At 49.4% G+C, this 19,620-nt stretch overlaps 2 protein-coding genes across 7 annotated transcripts in view; one reads left to right on the top strand and one right to left on the bottom strand.

Annotated features, from left to right (window-relative positions):
- The window catches only part of MED15 (mediator complex subunit 15), a 74,882-nt gene extending 55,677 nt beyond the window's left edge, over positions 1–19,205 (bottom strand). For 5 of the 6 annotated variants that reach the window (XM_036449530.2, XM_036449528.2, XM_036449532.2 and 2 more), the window contains exons 1-2: positions 19,041–19,205; positions 1,844–1,931 (exon numbers count right to left, since the gene is read on the bottom strand). In XM_036449530.2, the coding sequence (XP_036305423.1) occupies positions 1,844–1,931; positions 19,041–19,108 (156 nt within the window). In that variant the 5' untranslated portion in view covers positions 19,109–19,205. The remainder of the gene's footprint in view (positions 1–1,843; positions 1,932–19,040) is intronic. The other variant, XM_036449534.2, reaches the window with a different exon arrangement.
- LOC118725597 (40S ribosomal protein S29-like) lies at positions 5,915–6,232 on the top strand. The gene has a single exon (XM_036449569.2). The coding sequence runs from the start codon at positions 5,963–5,965 to the stop codon at positions 6,131–6,133; it is 171 nt and encodes a 56-aa protein (XP_036305462.1). The 5' UTR covers positions 5,915–5,962; the 3' UTR covers positions 6,134–6,232.
- Positions 19,206–19,620: the final 415 nt, after the last annotated feature.

Raw genomic sequence — 19,620 nt, 5'->3', positions numbered from 1 at the left:
AGCCAATCAATGATATCAATGACTCTCTCTCATCATTGATATATCTGTCTCTGTCTCTGTCTCTCCCTTTCTCTCAAAATCAATACAAATATATATATTTTAAAAATAGGCAACGGATTGGAATAAACATTTCTCCAAAGAAAATACACAAATGGCCAATACCACATGAATAGATGCCTCAAATCATTAGTCACCAGAGAAATGCAAATCAAAACCAGTAACAAGTATTGGTGAGGAGTGAAGAAATCAGAACAAATACACTGCTAATGTAAATGAAAAATGATACCGCTGCTTTGGAAAACAATCTGACAATTTCTCAAAAGGTTAAACATCATTATCACATGATCCAGCAATTCCACTCCTAGGTATATGTCCAAAAGAAATAAATAAAAATTTGTACACAAATGTTCATAGCAGAATTATTCATAATAGCCAAAAGGTGAAAACAATGTCTATCAACTGATGAGTACATAAAATGTGGCATCTCTATACAGTGAAATACTATTTGGCAATTAAAAGAAATGAAGTACATGCTACAACATGGTTGCTGGATAAACCTTGAAAATACTATGCTAATGAAAGAAGTCAGTCACAAAAACATATATAATTGCATTTACATGAAAAGTTCAAAAAAGGCAAATCCATGCAATGGTGAGCAGATAAGTGGTTGCCCAGGTGTAAAGGTCCACGGCGAATGGAGAGTAACAGACTGGAAATGGAGTTTCTTTTAGAAAATGTTATAAAACTTAGATTCTGGTGATGGTACAACAACTCTGTGAATATCCTAAAGACCACTGAATTGTACACTTTAAATGGTAAATTGTATAGTATATAAAGATCTCAATAAAGTTGTTATAAAAACGAAAGAAAATGCTTATCACATATACCCAGGGCACAGAACCCTCCCTGCCCTGCCGGGTGCTGACCTTTAAGACCAAACTATACAGATGGTGTTTGTTCTGGAACCTGCCTTTTCTAGCCAGTCATCTTTACCTTTCCATTTCACAAAGTGTTCACCTCATCTAAACATTCAGACTGTGCTTCAAATTTCCCCAATTGACCTCCAGGTGTCTTGACAGTTGGTTTATCAAACCAGTATCCAGTCAAGGGCCATAGCATCTGCTTTTAATTTGTGACACAGCACGTCTTAGAGCTCAGGCACACGGTGCTCAGAGCACACCCAATGCGTCAGAGGAGGGACTGGCTCAGGATCTGTATGGAGGACGGGGCGGGTGTGATGCAGAACAAAAGGCCTGGGCGTCAGCCCCACCTTGCACAAACTGGCTGGCATTAGGCGAGCGCTTGGCTCCTTTGTGCCTGTTCTGCTTCGTTTGTACTGGAACAGCTCTGCTCCCAAGGAGGTGGTCACAGGAAGCCAGGATGAGAGCTCACACACTGGAAGTCCTCCCCAACTACTCCACTGGTAATATTCCTGTGCCCGGTTCCTCCATCTCCACTAGCACCACCTCCATCACTTAACAAGAGGGAACAGAACTCTTCCCGGCCCACGTCAGGACCGTGTGGGGCTCAGGCGAGGACTGACACTGAGGAGCTGGGGCCTGCGTGAATGCCCTACAGGATTCATAGGTGCTAACCACAACTGGAGGATGCTGGGAGTGAGGTCTAGGGTCAGACTCTGGGACTGCATACTGGGAGTCCACCCAGTAACCTCCCTGTACCTACACCCTGGACACACGGGAGACCCACAGAGAGCTGCAGGCAAACTGTTAGTGCCCATGAGCAATCGGTGAGTAGCCACCCCTTCCCCACTCCCCAGGCAGAGGAGCTGCCAGGGTCTGCATCACACCCTCCCCTTCCTGAGCCTCTCAGCCGTGGGCCTTACCCGGGTCTTGGCCTTCAGGAATACATGGCTCTCCATATCCTTGCTGGATTTACTGTGGGCCACACCAGCTTTTCTCATGGCATCTTCGCTGAAAGACAAAAAGAGAAGAGATGCTGACATCCTGTGAATCTACTCCTGCAAGGTCCCTGGCCAGAAGCCCTGCACACAACTGCCCCTGGGTGGCTGGGGCCTGTCCCCCAGTGCACCGGCCTCATTGAGGCCAGGAAAGGCAACCAGGGAGGTGCGCTCAGCAGAGCAATGAGAGGCAGCTGAGAAAGGGAGGAAGACGGCAGGGGCACAAGATGGAAAGAACAGGGAAGATGGTCCCCACAAAGCAAATGAGGCACCGCTGGAACGAGGGAGCAGAGGGGCCAGGCCCTAGGGATAACTCACTATCAGCACAAAACACAGCGCACATTAGATATGCAGCTTCCCCAGGTGGCACCCAGGAGATAAGCCCCCACTTCCAACAGCTGGAGGCTGGGGATGGAAGAGACAGACCACACACACGAGGAAAGTATCTTGAAAGCACATTTGCCAACGCATACAATGAAAGATGAGATCCTATCACACATGTTCATCATGCCAATGCTCTGCTGGGACAGAGCTATCGACATTAGCTAAGCATACGCTCCCTTTGGATGGCAGCATGAGCACACACATGCATACACACACACACACACACACACACACACACACGAACACATGTGCATTTGGTAGAAAGGAAGGGGCATGTCAGGCTTGAGTTCCAAGGCCTGGCCCCTCTGCTCACAGACTGAATCCTTCCCTGCCTCCCTCCCAGCACTGACCTGCTGATAAACAAATGAACAAGCATGTCAGGGCTCTGCCGCCTCACCCAAGTGCATTAAACAGGCCCAGTCCAGCTGGTGCAAGAAAGCTTCCTGACCACTTCAAACAAAGAAACCCCAGGCTGCTGACAGAGTGTGCACCTGGGGCTGCAGAAACAGATTTGTGGTCCTTAAAGAAATCCCAGAAGAGGCTAAATGCTTAGGGATGGGTAAGTCTGTGCTAATGTATAAAGATAAAATGACGCTGATCGACCATACCAGTAGATAATTTGTTTAACACGTGTGAGTCGGGGGTCTGTGCCCCGTCTGCTTCATTAAGCCTGCAGAGGAAGCAGCAAAAGGTTCCTCCAGCAAAGCACCCCAAGTGGAGCAGATGCACGCACAAGGGAATGTAAGACCAGGACCACGAGGAAAAGGTGAGAAAAATAATGCAGGAGGGCGACACAAGAGCCCACTCAGAGGGAAGTGAGGCTGGCAGGCCAGGAGGAGCCAGCACTCACGTGCTGAGATGTCCCTGGCATTAGGCTCTAGGAGCCTTTCCAACACGAGAAGTGCCTGAGCAGACCGGCCTTCCCAAGGGCGCCTCCCCTCACCCCCAGGACAATGCGTGTTCCCCTTGCCACCTTCCGACAACAGTGTGTGGCAAGCCCTGCCACAGCCTGGAGCTAACCAGGTGAAACAGAGCAGAGCAGTGGACACAGCAAAGGGGCATTTGCTGGTCAGCTGACCGGGTCCGGAGTGGGAGGCTTTGGACAGAAAGTGAAGGCAGGAGCCACGGCGTAAGCACAGAGAGGCAGAGGGGTGCCCAGGTCTGAAGATGAGACTGGTTACACAAATGGGCTCAGTGCCCAAGAGCAGCTATCCCCAAGGGCTTAGCCAGGCTCCTGGCAGGCTAAAAGCTGTCCTCCTGGCCATCTTTTATAGCACATGTGTCAAACACAAGGCCCGCAGGCCAAATCCGTCCCACCAGGCCTTGCAATGTGGCCCGCACCGCGCTGTCATCACTGCACTCCGCTGCGTTTCCATCACAATGACAGTTTATGACTGTTCAGTAAACCATTCGGCCCACGATTTAGGCTGGATTTTAGAATTTGGCCCCTTCTCTGATTGAGTTCGACACCCCTATTTTATAGGGTCAGCAGACTCACAGGCCCCACCGACATTGTGCATCTTTTTTATTTTTAATGTTTTATTGATGTTTCTACTGAAAGGAAGAAAGAGGGGGAGAGAGTTAGAAACATTGATGAGAGAGAAACATCAATCAGCTGCTTCCTGCACATTCCCCATGGGGTACATGCCCTTGATTGGACTCAAACCTGGGATCCTTGAGTCTGCAGACCGATGCTCTATCCACTGAGCCAAACCGGTCAGGGCAACACTGTGCATCTTAACTTCAGCGAAGACACCCGGCACAGCCACAGAAATAAGACCCGGACGCCAGCTTACTGTAACAGCTTACTCGCCAGGCCCAAAGGCACCAGATGCCGGGCATCTGCTGGAGGAGCCCCATCCCGCCCTGGTAGGGCAACATCACCGATGACACAGACAGCATGGGCGCTGCTGTCAGTGACTTAGAGACCGAGGAGCCCTGACAATATGAGAGGCCAGACGCCGGCATATCTTGACAAGTTGGAACACACATCTTAACAACAGGAAATGAAACTGGGATACACGGCCAGTTCTGCCCGTGACTGTGAAAGCGGCTGTACCAGTCCAGAGTTGAGGAGAAAGGCTGCTCCTTGGCCAGCTCCAGGGCCCTGCAAGGCAGCACCATGCCTGTGTCATACACGTGTCCCCTCCACTGCTACACGCAGAGCCTGTCCCAACAGGCTGTGCATGTTCGGTGGCTGAAGAATAAACAGGTGCCCTGAGCACTGTTTTCATTTCTGCAAACCATGTTTTAAAATATGGTTTCCAGCTTGCAGATCATGCTCCATAACACAGAAGATAATAACACAGAAGGCAAAAAATAAACCAGACAGTTATACTCTCTGCTAGTATCTTACAACCTGGGCTCCACAAGCTCCCTCGGTCTAGCTTCCTCCTGGTTACCACAGCCATACCTGTCTGCCCAGTCAGGGTTCCACTGGTATCTGGTTTAAACCAGAGCCTGCTGAGGGAGGACCAGATCCATCACACAGGCCCCATGAGCTCCTCCACCAGGGACTGGGGGAGCCCCTTACTGTCCAGATCCTGCCGGAGCAGGAGGCAGTGACACACCAAGAAAACACGCTGTAATCTCAGAATCACCCAGACCAAAAACCTGGGAACCCCCTCTTCAGTTCCCAACTCTGACCTCCATTCCCTAAAGTTCAAATCCTCACCCCATCTCTCCCTGAACCTGTGATGGTCCCCCCACACAAGCCTGTCTCCAGGTCCCATTCTCGTCTCCCCTCCTGCCACCTCTGCCAGCTCTCCAACCACACTCATGGCAGTGTGAGTGGGGAGCAACTCAGTCTATGCCCATGCCTACCTCAAGGCAGGCAGCCCCTCAGTTGAGGAGTCTGCTTCCTCGCCCACTCTGCTCAACATCCCGAGGTCCTGCCGAAACCAGTTTGGCTCAGTGGATGGAGCGTCGGCCTGCAGACTGAAAGGTCCCGGGTTTGATTGCGATCAAGGGCATGTACTTTGGTTGCAGGCACATCCCCAGTAGGGGATGTGCAAGAGGCAGCTGATCGATGATTCTCTCTCATCGATGTTTCTAACTCTTTTTCCCTCACTCTTCCTCTATGTAGAAAAAATCAATAAAATACTTTTTTTTTTTTAAAAAAAGAAAGTGGTTCTGGATGGTATGGGTCAGTGGTTGACCTGGTTGAACCAGGAGGTCGATTCCCAGTCAGGGCACATGCAGAAGACAACCATTCGATGATCTCTCTCATCATTGATGTTTCTCTTTCTTCCCTCTCTCTGAAATCAATAAAGACATATTTAAAAAAGAAAATGGTCCAAAGGGCCCACATTCAAACATTCATTCAAACACTGGAAAGAGCGAGCATAGGGAATGGGGGGAATTAGATTCCCATGAAATGACTCAAAGGAACCTTCCAAGGCAAGTCACCAGGAGGCACTGGCCATCACAGCAGCAGCACTGGAAACAGGAAAGCAGTGGAATGGGACATGCTTTTCAATCCCTGAGGAAGTACGTCCGACCTAGAAGCCCAGATGCATGCAAACTGCCACAGCCTACAGAACCTGAATTCCGTGAGCACTTTCTCCAGAACAAAGAAGGGAACCAAAAAGAACAAGGCACCGGATACACAAAAGGAGACCCACCCTTTCCTTTCTGCCTTGTTGCTACAGAGCGAGCAAGATGGGTCACCAGCGACTCTCCTGGAGCCATCCGAGGAAACTCGGCCAGGGTTCTCGTTCTTGCTTCGTCTGCTCAAACCGCCAAGGTCTGACCCGGAAGTACGGCCCCAACATGTGCCGCCAGTGCTTCCACCAGTACGCAAAGGACGTAGGTTTCAGAAAGTTGGACTAAGTGAACTTCCGTGAATGGGTCATTCAAGACATCTACCTTATGACAGAATGCTATCTCTTCGTACATAAAATAATAAATAAAAAAATAAATAAAAAAAGGAGACCCAACACCAGAGTCATGCAGCCATGCAACTTGAGACACAAGCATACTGACAGCCATCCTCACTGCTCCTCTGGCCAGGGAGGGTGAGGGCTCCGGAAGGGAAGTCCAGGGGGAAAGCAGGAGCTAACGGCCTGCCAGCACTGAGCACAGGGGTAACTGACCGAGACACAACTAGAAGATACGAGAAGCGTTAACCACAGGTACACAGAAAACCAGGCACATTTTAAGAAGGCAATCTTTTTCTGGGAGAAAAAAAACAAACATCACAGTATGCCAATATGCTCAGCTATGAATATCATTTGTGTAGGCAAACAATATATGCATTCATTACCCATTTAGCCAGAAGGTAAAGCACTGGCAGGCCAAGAGAGAAGGCCATGTAATGGAAGCTATACAGAAAGTCAATAGATAATTCATAAAACTCATAAACAGGATGACTCAAGAGAGAGGAAGCAGCACATGCACAATACTTAGAGTCACAGGAATACACCAGAAGAAAGAAGAGTCACAGGGGAGGGACTTCCTGAGTAGGGAACCACCATGATTTAAATTTTTTTTTTTTTTTTTTTTTTTTTAGAGAGAGAAAGGGAGAGGAATAGAGAGATAGAGCCGAAACCGGTTTGACTCAGTGGATAGAGCATTGGCCTGCTGACTGAAAGGTCCCAGGTTCGATTCCGGTCAAAGGCATGTACCTTGGTTGCAGGCACATCCCCAGTAGAGGGTGTGCAAGAGGCAGCTGATCGATGGTTCTCTCTCATCGATGTTTCTAACTCTCTATCCCCCTCTCTTCCTCTCTGTAAAAAATCAATAAAATATATATATTTTTTTAAAGAAAGAAAAGGAACATTTTGCAACAGGCAGTGACTTAGTGCAGCAGGTGGTTTCCTCTGGGAGGGAGGACAAAATGAGACCCGGTCGCCAGCAGTAACCAAAGCGAACATCTGGCCTCGCAGGGAGGGTGCCCTTCCAGACCTCCAGGAAGCTGGAAACATGTTGGCCAAACTATAGCCCAGACTGGAACATCTTCCTTTTCTTTGCAGACACTTCTGCATTCTGGTTCTCTGACCTTTTAAAGGACTATAAAAGTGTTTTGTTTTGTTTTTATTCCCATTCAAGAACATGGGTTTCTGAAAAACTGCTTTTATTTATTATTTATTAGACAGGGGAAGAGACAAAGAGAAACATCAACGAGAGAGAGAAACATCGATTGGTTGCCTCCAGCACACCTGCCTCCCAACCAGAGGTCGAAACCGCCACCTTTTAGCTTTTAGTACATGGGACAACACTCCACACTAGCCAGCGCTTTTTTTTTTTTTCCTTTTAAAAAAATATATTTTATTGATATTTTACAGAGAGGAAGGGAGAGAGATAGAGAGCTAGAAACGTTGATGAGAGAGAAACATCGACCAGCTGCCTCTTGCACACACCCCCCACCGGAGATGTGCCCGCAACCAAGGTACATGCCCCTGACCGGAATCGAACCCGGGACCTTTCAGTCCGCAGACCGACGCTCCACCACTGAGCCAAACCGGTTTCAGCTACAGGGCTTTTTAAATTGACTGTAGAGAAAGAGGAAGAGGGAGGGAGGGGAGTGGGAAAGAGAAATATCAATGTGATAGAGGGAAATATCAATCAGTTGCCTTCTGTATGCACCCGGACTAGGGATCAAACCCTCAACCTAGGTATGTGCCCAGACTGGGAATTGAACCCTCAACCATTTTGGTATACAGATGACGCTCCAACCAACTGAGCCATCAGGCCAGGGCAAAAGTGTTTTTTAACAAGATAAAAATAATATTTCAGAAGTTAACCACCTACCTACATGTAGAAAAGGGTATTTTAGTCTTGTAAAAATAAGCTTTTTAATCATATAAACACAATAAACTTAAAAGATTTTCTCTTCACAATAACTTTCGTTCTGTTTAAGTGCTCCGATCTCTGCTCTCAAGATTTTTCAATTCCCAATGAACTGTATCAATGAAAGAACTACCCTAAAGAAGACAATACAGTCTGCCTGGCCGGAGCATTGATCCATGAACTAAGAGGTCACCGGTTCGATTCCACCTAGGTTGCGAGCTTGATCCCCAGTAGGAGGCATGCAGGAGGTAGCTGGTCAATATTTCTGTCTCTCTAGCCCTCCCCCTTCCTCTCTCTCTAAAAACAAAAACAACACAAAAAACCGTGGAAGACACCACTGGCCTTAAAAGGGCATGTTGTTAGGTATCTGACTGAGCCAGTTCAGAAGACTACCCAAACTTCTCTAAGGTTTGGCCTCAAAAGAACCAGAAGGCCTCTTGATCCCTGTCCAGCACTGGCCTCTGGGCTCCAGGCCTGGAACCACTCTGGCTCCCCCCCTCCCAGTCCCAAGCGTGTCCCACTCACTATCCGGCAACCACGTAGAATGGCTGACATTCTCTGCCAACCCAACAATTTATTAAAATGCTTGTCTCACGTGATTTTGTGGTATTTGGGAGTAGAGAGAAAGCCCTTTTATTTTATTTTATTTTATTTTATTTTATTTATATTTTATTGATTTTTTACAGAGAGGAAGAGAGAGGGATAGAGAGTTAGAAACATCGATGAGAGAGAATCATCGATCAGCTGCCTCTCGCACACCCCCCACTGGGGATGTGCCCGCAATCAAGGCACATGCCCTTGCCCGGAATCGAACCCGGGACCTTTCAGTCCGCAGACCGACGCTCTACCACTGAGCCAAACCAGTTTCGGCAAAAGCCCTGTCTTTTAAAGAACTGCACACAAGTACTGGCATTTGAGATCACACAGTGTCTGGGGTGTGATTTCAAACAGTCAGGAAGGGTTGGGGAGGGAGAGGTCAAACAATGATCATGTGTTGTTAACTCTGGAAGTAAACGGGAGGCATTTTTCTATTATCTCTACTGCTGTGAATGTTTGGAAAAGCACGTATGGAGCTTTTAACAAACAGTAAGTGAAATGCTCACGTCAAACATGCAGGATGACTGTGAAGAGGAGGCGTATCTCCAAGAGTGCTCCCCAGTCACCCTGGCTGGATGATTCAGTGGGTGGGAGCACTGTCCTGTATACCAAACGATTGTGGGTTTGACTCCCAGTCAGAGCACATACCGAGGTTATGGGTTCTATCCCCGGGCAGGGCAAGTATGAGAGGCAGTCAATTGATGTTTCTCTCTCACATCTTTCTCACTCCCCCTTTCTCTCTCTTTTAAATCATTTTTTTTTTTTTAAGAAAAAAATCCTCAGGCCCTAGCAGATTTGGCTCAATGGAAAGAGCATCAGCCTGTGGACTGAAAGGTCCTGAGTCCGATTCTGGTCAAGGGCACATACCTCGGTTGGAGGCTTCTCCTGGGCAGGGCCCTGTCCAGGGCATGTGAGGGAGGCAACTAATCCATGTGTTTCTCATATCCACAAGGATATTTCTCTCTGTCTTTCCCTCTCTCTCCCACTCTGTCTAAAAATCAATGGGAAAATATCCTCAGGTGAGGATTAAAAAAATAATAATAAAATCAGCCGAAACTGGTTTGGCTCAATGGATAGAGCGTCAGCTTGGGGACTGAAGGGTCCCGGATTCGATTCCGGTCAAGGGCATGTACCTTGGTTGCGGGCATATCCCCAGTAGGGGGTGTGCAAGAGGCAGCTGATCGATGACTCTCTCTCATCGATGTTTCTAACTCTCTTTCTCTCTCCCTTCCTCTCTGTACAAAATCAATAAAATATATTTTTAAAAATAATAATAATAATAAAATCAATGGAAAAACATGCTTAGCTAAGGATGTATCTTTCTCCTCCCTTCTTCCTGCATGTATGTACAAACAAAACACACACAAGGGGGTAAGGGCATGTGCTGGGGCAGTGGTCAGCAAACTCATTCGTCAACAGAGCCAAATATTGATAGCACAACGATTGAAATTTCTTTTGAGAGCCTAATTTTTTAAACTTAAACTTCTTCTAACGCCACTTCTTCAAAATAGACTCGCCCAGGCTGTGGTATTTTGTGGAAGAGCCACACTCAAGGGGCCAAAGAGCTGCATGTGGCCCTTGAGCCGCAGTTTGCCGACCATGGTGCTGGGGGCAGGAGCGGGTGGGGAGAGGTAAATAGGAGAAAAAGGAGATATATGTAATATTTTCAACAATAAAGAGGTTACACACACACACACACACACACACACACACACCACCAAATTTATAGCTTCAGACACACCCTGAAGTCCTCCCGTGGTCCCTCTCTGGACCCGATCGTGCACAGGGGGACCCCTCAGCCTGGCCTGTGCCCTCTCACAATCCAGGACCCCTCGGGGGATTGTTGGAGAGCCGGATTTGGCCTGATCCCGCAGGCCAGGCTAAGGGACCCCACTGGTGCACGAATTCATACACTGAGCCTCTAATTTTCCGGTCAAGGGCATGTACGATTCCGGTCAAGGGCATGCACGTTGGTTGCAGGCACATCCCTGGTGGAGGATGTGCAGGAGGCAGCTGGTCGATGTTTCTCTCTCATCAATGTTTCTGGCTCTCTATCTCTCTCCCTTCCTCTCTGTAAAAAATCAATAAAATATATTTTTTAAAAAATATGTAAGAATTACCTGTGAGATAAGCAAGAGCTTTTTAGCCCTGGCCCCAGGATCTTGCCCATGCCCCATCTTTGGGTTTGGACTTGAATGGCCTCCAGCCTGAATTCCTGTGACACAGCACCTGGCAGGGCCTCGGCAGCACTTCCACAGGCAGCACCTGCACAGGCTGAGTCCTCCCGGGCATGACTCAGATCAGAGCGATGGTGACTGAAGGACCCGGTGACTCACCAGGGACTCTCAGGGTAAGTCCGGCATTCTTTCTACCTTTATAACAGGGCCCCATCCCATCCACAGCAGCCAGATCACTTCTTCTAACGTCCCTTCTGGTGAGGACTGAAAAGAAGTTGGAAAAAGGAAGCAGAGCAAAACAATGGGGACAAGGAATAAGCCATTTTTTAACCAACACGCACGGCCTTCCCACACCACTGGAACCTGTACAGGAAGGAGGAGGAGGTACAGGGGCTGGGAAGGGCTGGAGCTCCGGAGGCTCGGAGCCTTTCTGGTCCAGGACCCTTGGCCAATGCCACTCATCTGCCTTGCTGTCCCTCTCCCAGACTGGACATAAGTGGCTCAGCTCAAAGGCTGCCCAGCAGCCAGATCACACCTCACCCATTCCCACCTGCTCCCATCCCTCTAGCAGCTTCCCCTGCAGAGAGCCTGTGGGGCCAAAGGTTCCAGAAGGAGAAAGGAGTGAGACAGGGCGCGGCTGCCATTCATCAAGCATGAGCACCAGGGAGACATCTGCGAGAGAATCGGTGAATCTGAGGGAAGGGTATGACCAGGTGCTCTCTACTATCCTTGCAACAGTTATGTTCAAAATAAAAAGCTCAAAGTAAAAAAACCGGGACTTAGAGAGGTCAAATGTATTTTCCAGACTCAATACCCTAATCCACCTTGAGACACTTAACTCGTTAAATCGCAAACTTTTATTACCAGGCCCCCCACATCAGTCAGGAAGAAGATCATTATTAAAGTGGAGAGAATGTCTCCCTCATGTGGGTTTCAAGATGATTCCCCTGGGTTCTAGTGCATCCGCCTTTGTTCTCTGTGTACTCATCTGCTTATCTACTAAACAGAACCATCTGGTCTCCCCTTTGTCTTTAAATAAATGTCTCAATTAAAAAAAAAGAAAAAAAAAAAGGAAAGGCTCAGGAGACGGGATTCAGTATTTAGGTAGCACTAATGGAGAAAACCCTGGCAGGCTGCAAGAATAGAAGACAGCACTGCTTTCCACAACCCTGTCTTCAATTACTATATGCACTGCTTGTCTGAGCCAAGGCATTAGTTAAATGAGATGCGGAGGTATAAAACAGTTTCTACACTCAAGGAATTTATAATGTTATTCACAAACCAAAATAATAACAATAATGATGAGTGCAGTCCTAGCCGGTTTGGCTCAGTGGATAGCGTCCCAGGCTCGATTCCGGCCAAGGGCACATGCCCAGGTTACAGGCTCAATCCCCAGTGGGGGGCATGCAGGAGGCAGCCCATCAATGATTCTCTCTCATCATTGATGTTTCTAACTTTCTCTCCCTTTCCCTTCCTCTCTGAAATCAATAAAAATATTAAAATAATAATGAGTGGAAAAGTAGCAGAAAAGAGTTCATCTTTTCATTTCATGCCACGATGCAGCCATGAAGGCTCTACACACTCAAGAGGGAGGAAGAACTGCAGCGGCTGAGCCATCTTCCATGCAGAGGGTAAGGAGCTCGCCAAACCTCCACAGGGAAGAGAGAGAACGGGAGGAAGAGCCAGTCATGATGGTGAGCAGAGGGCAATGCATGGAGCAGGGAGCATTCTGGCTGGGGCTCTCACACCCGCACAGAGGAGTGTCAGCCGGAAGGACATTTTCAGACAGAACGGGGAATGCTTTTTTTTAGCAGAGGTGGAAAGGATGGAATCATCTTAAGAAGGCTGTACTAGCACTCAGGGCCCAGGTGAGAGAGGACACTACCCTGCAGGCAGAGCACACGGTGACTTTCTGCCTTTTGGTAATAGTCTGTGGCCACAGCCACCTCCTCCTCACTGACAGACAGGTCTACCTCATCTTCAAAGGATTTCTGATTACAAAGGATGTATGTTTATTATTAACAGAAAAACACACTAAAAATTACAAAGAAAATTAAGATCACTCAATCAGCTAAGGACATCTATTTTTAAAAAACTCAGCCTGTACCAAGATGTGCCGCTTGCTAACCTGCTCTTCTCGATAGCAACGTGTTATGGAGTATCTCCCACGTCAATTTTAACAGCAGCACCGAGCCTGCCATCTGCAGCTACAATAACAACTCTAACCCAGCTCCCACTCCTGACATGATGTGGAGACAGGCCTCATCACCACCCGACTTTTTGAACACTCTCCTGCTTATAGCCTGAGAGGAAACACCTAAGGAAAGGAACATATTACTGGAATCAACAGATTGCCAAACAACCTTCCAGAAAAACGTCCTAATTTCTGTGCCCCCACAGCAGCAGCATGTGAGGATGGCTGTGTCATCACTTGTGTGCTGTTACCACTTTCTTCAACTCCAAGGTGAATGCCCTTCAGGTTAGCCCGCTATCACCCCAGAGTCAGCACTCCTGGTGAGACAGGGATCAACTGATTCACAAACGCTCAGGGCCTGAGAGGTTCAGACTAAAAAGCAGAGGGCAACTGCAGCCCAGTGTCCTGGGAAGGCGAGCAGGATGGGACTGAAGTGCTCAGTCACAGGAAGGGGGTCTCAAGCAGGGAAACAAACCAGGATGACAAAGAGCTGGGCTCCTGTGAGGCTCCATGGGCAACACAGTATGGAGGGAGGGACGGGCAGGGCAGAGCCAGCAGAAGGAAGCCAGGCTTAGAGTTGAATCCACAGGCACTGGGTGGCCAAAACACCCCAAGTATCAAAATAATTGGGGGCAGATGGCAGAATCCATGAAGCAAGAGTTGATCATTTGAAGCTGAGTGGTGGGTACCTGGGCATGGAGTCTTTAACCCTACTACTTGGTTTTAGGATTTTGAATTTTCCAATTTGAATTTTTTAAAATGTATCTTATTGATTTTTTACAGAGAGGAAGGGAGAGGGATAGAGAGTTAGAAACATCGATGAGAGAGAAACATTGATCAGCTGCCTCTTGCACACCCGATACTGGGAACGTGCCCGCAACCAAGGTACATGCCCTTGACCGGAATCGAACCTGGGACCCTTGAGTCTGCAGGCCAATGCTCTGTCCACTGAGCCAAACCGGTTTCGGCTCCAATTTGAATTTTTAAAGTCATTGGAATTCCTTTTAAAATGGACCCTCTGGGTATGTGACCACTATTACTGCCCAGAGGAATGTTTTAAAGAGAGCAGGTACCCCCTTGTCCTTTGTGACAGATAATAAAGTCCTTCCCGCCACAGAACATGGGTCCTGGACTAGCCACAGCCACCTCATCGGGAATGGCAGAAACGGTTGAAAGAGTCTGGTCAGAAACAGATGTAAGGGCTGCAGCTGTGGTAGGAGGGTTGGGTCACCTACAAAAGGGAGCTGGTGGGGTTTGGGACTGGCCGCAGCCTCTGCAGAGGCCAAACATCCGTAGGGGCTTGCTGTGCTCCAACAGTGCTGTGCCAACCAGTTACAGCAGGGCCAGTCACTATTGGAAGTCCAACGACCAACCCAAGGGGGAGCTGCTAAAATTGCCAACAGGATGCCCACCTGCAGCAGGTTTCTCTAGCCATCTCTTCCAATGCCCTGGGCTCAGGTTAACTTCCAGCTGCCATTGCCGCTCTACCCCAAAAAGGCGGGACATCTCTTTCAAAGATTAAAAAGCATTTGGCCTCTCCTGTCCGGCTACAGTTCCGCAAGCATTCATCTATAACACGCAGAGTATAACTTCCATACGCAGCAGGGGCCTCTCTTCTAAGCCTGTTTCCTCATCTTAAAAATGAGAGTAATAAGTACGTCCCACTGGAAGGGCAAGCATGAAGAATCACGGAGCTGACATGTCAGTTCCTGCAGCGGGGCTTGGCGCAGCACGGCCATTACGTGGCAGGTGCTGTTGTTGTTGCTGTTGAGAAAGCCCGGGCCTCCTGAGCAGCTGGATGACTGAGGACTTTCATCCCTCAGGTCACTCACTCCTAGTCGAGAGGCAGGAGAAAGCCAAGGGTCAGGACTCTGAAATCAGTGTCTCAACAAGCACTTCCTGGCTGCCATCAGGGGCACTGGGGCTTTTCTCAGTGGGAGCTGGGAGACTATTTAGCCTGCACTCGGCAGCACTGTTCGCTTGTTAAATGCTCAAGAGCTAGGCAGAGACAGTGAACTAGTTACCAGATGCTTTCCCTTCCATCAGAACTTCTCGGTTCTTCATTATTTTCTTTATTCCCTTGCTCAACTACAAATTACTTGGGCTCAAAACATTTCCCAAGATGGCCAACTTTTATTATTATTATTATTGATTTTTTACAGAGAGGAAGAGAGAGAGGGATAGAGAGTTAGAAACATCGATGAAAGAGAATCATCGATCAGCTGCCTCCTGCACACCCCCCACGGGGGACGTACCCACAACCGATGCACATGCCCTTGGACCGGAATGGAACCTGGGGCCCTTCAGTCTTCAGACCAACGCTCCATCCACTGAGCCAAAGTGGTTTCGGCGGATGGCCAACTTTTAAACAACAGCATAAACACCAAAGAAAATTACAATTGACAATATGTCAAGTATCCTAACCCAAATTCTTATTTTTAACCCTGTGAACACAATAAATTAAGGCACCAAGAATCGCAACTTTCAAAGTGAACCCTGGAGAGAACACATCTGAGAACTGAGGATCCCACATCAGGTTAGGAAGACAACCTTTGAAGCTGCTCATGCCAGCAGTGGTAAACAGAAGGATTCCCCAAAGACGTCCATGTCTAGTCCCAGGAACCTGTGAATACGCTACATTATATGGCAGAAGGGGCTTTTCCAGATGTAATTAAGGTTACAGACTTCAAAATAGGGATATCATCCTGATTTATCCCAGAGGGCCCCATCTATGTGAGTCCTTGGTAGAGAATTTTCTTTGGCTAAAGAACCCGCCCTGGCTGGAGGGGGCTACATAAAGGCATGAGGAATGCAGGCAGCCACTAGGAACAAAGACTGACCCCTGGCTAACAAACAGCAAGGAATGAGGACACTTCAGTATGACAACTGCGTGGAACTGAACTTCATCAACAACCCAAAGTGAGCTTAAGAGCAAATTCTACCCCAGAGCCTCCAGGAAGAAATGCACATGTGCCAACATCTGGATTTCAGCCCTATAAGACCCTAAGCAGAAGACTCAGCTGAGCCTACCTAGAACTCTGATCTAAAGAAACTGTAAGATAAATTTATATTGTTTTATGTGCTAGAGGCCTGGTGCAAGACATTCCTGCACAGGTGTGGTCCCTAGGCCTGGCTGGTGATGGAAGCACAGGCATCTGGTGTGAAAGGGCAGGTCCCAGCTGACCTCTGGGCTCTGGGCAGCACCTGGGCCCCGGGTACCTCCTCTGCTGAGTCACGGCACCCAAATCCCCACATGAAGATGCACTGAGCGTGGCTGGACACCCAGGCTGGGGTGCAGCGTGGGCCTCTGGGCCGCCCAGCGATGCCAAGCGGGCAGAGGCCTTGCAGACCAATTCCTGCGGGAAACCAAGGGGAACCCAGCAGGCTCCTGTGGTCCCTGCAGCTGCAGCTCAGCCACCAGAAAAGAGGTCTCATAGGAACCCGACACTTTCAGCCTCCTAGTTCCCCAGGGCATGGGGGGCGGGGGGGGGGGGTAACAGGGGGAGTGAGAGCAAATTCCACAGACACCTGCATTCTCACCGCACCTCCAGCCCTGTCACCCTGCCCCCAGCTAACTGGCAAGAGGTCTCAACGTGTCACCCTGCTGGTCAGCACACTTCATAGCAAGTGGCTGAACTCCCAGCTGTCTCCCGGTGGAATGCTGGTCCAACGCCCACCAGAGGGGACCATTTGCATATTAGGCTTTTACTATATAGGCTATTTGTGGTAAATTGTTACCGGAGCAATAGAAAGCAAACACACAAGCAGCAATCTGGTAACAAAAAGAAAAGAAAAAGGAACCTACTTTCCCTGGAAGCAAAAAGAAGCCGAATTAGGAGGAATCCAGTCAGTCCCTGACACCCAGAAACTTCAATTGCCCTCCCAGCTGTCTGACCTTTCCCCACCTTCCCCATTTTCTTTCGTTGCAACTCATTCTTCCTGTTCTTAAATTCTAGACCCCCCAAAAAAGGAACCTTTCCCCCAGGGTTGGGAGGTGGGCTTCTGGCTAGAGCCCTGAAGTGATTTCATCCCTCAAGAATTCACCTATATGCCAAAACCGGCTTGGCTCAGTGGATAGAGCGTTGGCCTGGAGACTGAAAGGTCCCAGGTTCGATTCCGGTCAAGGGCATGTACCTTGGTTTCGGGCACATCCCCAGTAGTGGGTATAAAAGAGGCAGCTGATCGATGACTCTCTCTCATCGACGTTCCTAGCTCTCTCTCTCTCTCTCTCTCTCTCTCTCTCTCCCTTCCTCTCTGTAAAAAATCAATAAAATATATATTTAAAAAAAAAAAAAAAGAATTCACCTATCGATAACTCCAGTGCATCAAAAAAAAACAATGTCCTCTGATTCTGCAATACTCTGCAATGCCCACTCCTTCCAATGGACTAAGAGGTTTCCCTGCATTCCGCCCCACTTCCTTCCTTCCACAGGGCTGCACCCACCCCCTCCATCCAACTTAGTCATCAAGGATGGCTGTCAATGCTCACGCTCCCCTTTCTCTGGCATCATCTTCCTCTTTCAGTTCCTACCAGTGTATAATGCAAGCCTTTATCAACCCTAGCCTGACGAGGTCATTCCACAACCATTTTCTGGACCAATGTGACAGGCTGTGATCAAACAATGGAAAATGCAAGGATGAGAAATAGCAGGTCCCCGAACCACAAGAGCTCAAAACTCTCATAATGGCCTCACTAGCCTCTCTCCTCTGTTCTCCATCCATCCACCTCCTGGGACTAGGGGGATCTTCCCAACTCTGGCTTTTCCCTACTTCAAAGCAGGCCACGTGCCAATACAGGCTCAATTCCTCCGCGCTGCATTAACATGTCAGCACCTGCTCACCCTCATTCCATTATCATCTCCTGAACCTCCTAATTCCCCAAATCCCAGAACTCTCAGCCCACAGCAATATCCGCCATGCACTGCGTGCTCACACTTTCAGCTCCTTAGCTTGAAACGATGGCCCCATCACACTCCTACTTGTCTTTCGAGAACTCGGTTTATTCAGCTGCCCCTGGCCTGTTCAAGCAGACTGTCAACTCTTAGGAGAATGACTGCACTGTAACTGTTCCTTTATGGTAGCAGTACAGTATGTTCCCTGAAGGCAGGGGCTGTCTCAGGCAAATCTGTGGCTAGCACAACATGCCAGCAAGCTCAGGAAAAGACTGCTAAACGGAGCAAGCTGTGGGCAGTGAGGAGCTGGAGTTCCTGGGGTGAAGCCTAGGGTGCCCTGGCAGCCGTGCACTGAAGGGTTCCATAACCGACACTAAGGAGAAGGCACTAACCCCAGCCCTTCACTCCCTCCTCCCAATCCACACCAGCTTCCTGACAGCTTCCTCCTGTCACCCTTCCAGAAGGTCCATTCTGGGGGGCAGAAGGGGAATGAGATGGGGGAAGGGGAGGGACAGGAAGGGGGCGCGGCGCACGCAGCCCACCGCCCACAGCGCAAGTAGCTAGCCTCCCAACCTCACCACCTGCCACCTACCTCCTCCCAATCTTTCTCCCATCCTGGTACGCTTTCCTGGAAGAAGAATCACAAAGCACCCAGACCTGCTAAAGCCACTGTGGGCTGTCCCCTTCCTTTTTCTTATTCAGTGTGATTCAAAGCAGGGGAAAGTCAGCACCCGAAGCACACAAATGACGAATAAGAAAGCCCAGGACGATGACTCATAAGCCAAGGCTCGGTGGTTTTCATAGTTCGGCCCCAGGAAAGCTAACCAGCAGTCCGTGTCGGCCGAGAACGAACGAGAGGGACCGCCGGAGGAGGAGGATCGCCGGAGGAGGAGGATCGCCGGAGGAGGACCGCGCCCTCGGACACACGCGGGTCCCCGATGCTTTTGGCCTTCCAGCGCCCTCGAGCCCCCGAGGGTCCCGGGGCCCCTAAGACTCCTGGGGTCCAGCCCGGGCCTTGCCCGCCGCGCGTGGGGGGGCTGCGGGGGGAAGGTCCGGTGACCCCGCCCGCCACCCCGGCCCCTACTCACATTTGACTGACCAGCTTCTGCCGGAAGGCGGCGCTCCGCCAGTCCGTCTCCTGCCCCGAAACGTCCATACCGGACCCCCTGCTCCCACCTCCCGTGTCCCTCCCGGCCGCCGCCGCCGCCGCCGCCGCCACCAGCGCAGCGCCAGGCCCAAACCCGGAAGCCGTCCACAGCGCCCCGGCCACACCGGAAGCGGAGCGGGAATTGTGGGAAATGAAGTCGCACGTGCGGGCCTGTGCGAAATGGAGTTGCGGCCACATGAGGGCGTCCTCGGCGCCTCCAGGGTCGCTGTAGCCACTGGCATCTCTCCCAGCGACCCTCTTGCCTAAGAGGTTTCAGGTCTCATGCTACTAGAGCTGTTCACCTCTTCACACTTTGTTTGCTCTCATTCTCCCAAGAATAATTTTTTTTTAAACTCTGTATCTAGGGTCCTAGCTGGTTTGGTTCAGTGGATAGAGCATTGGCCTGCGGACTGAATGGTCCCATGTTCAATTGTGGTCAAGGGTATGTATGTGTTTCTCTGTCTCTCCATCCCCACTCTCTCTAAAAAATCAGTGGAAAAAATATCCTTGGAGGAGGATTA

This window comes from Pipistrellus kuhlii, unplaced genomic scaffold (assembly GCF_014108245.1).
Source record: "Pipistrellus kuhlii isolate mPipKuh1 unplaced genomic scaffold, mPipKuh1.p scaffold_m20_p_20, whole genome shotgun sequence".
NCBI classification, from domain to species: domain Eukaryota; kingdom Metazoa; phylum Chordata; class Mammalia; order Chiroptera; family Vespertilionidae; genus Pipistrellus; species Pipistrellus kuhlii.
This window is presented reverse-complemented; position numbering and strand designations above follow the sequence as displayed.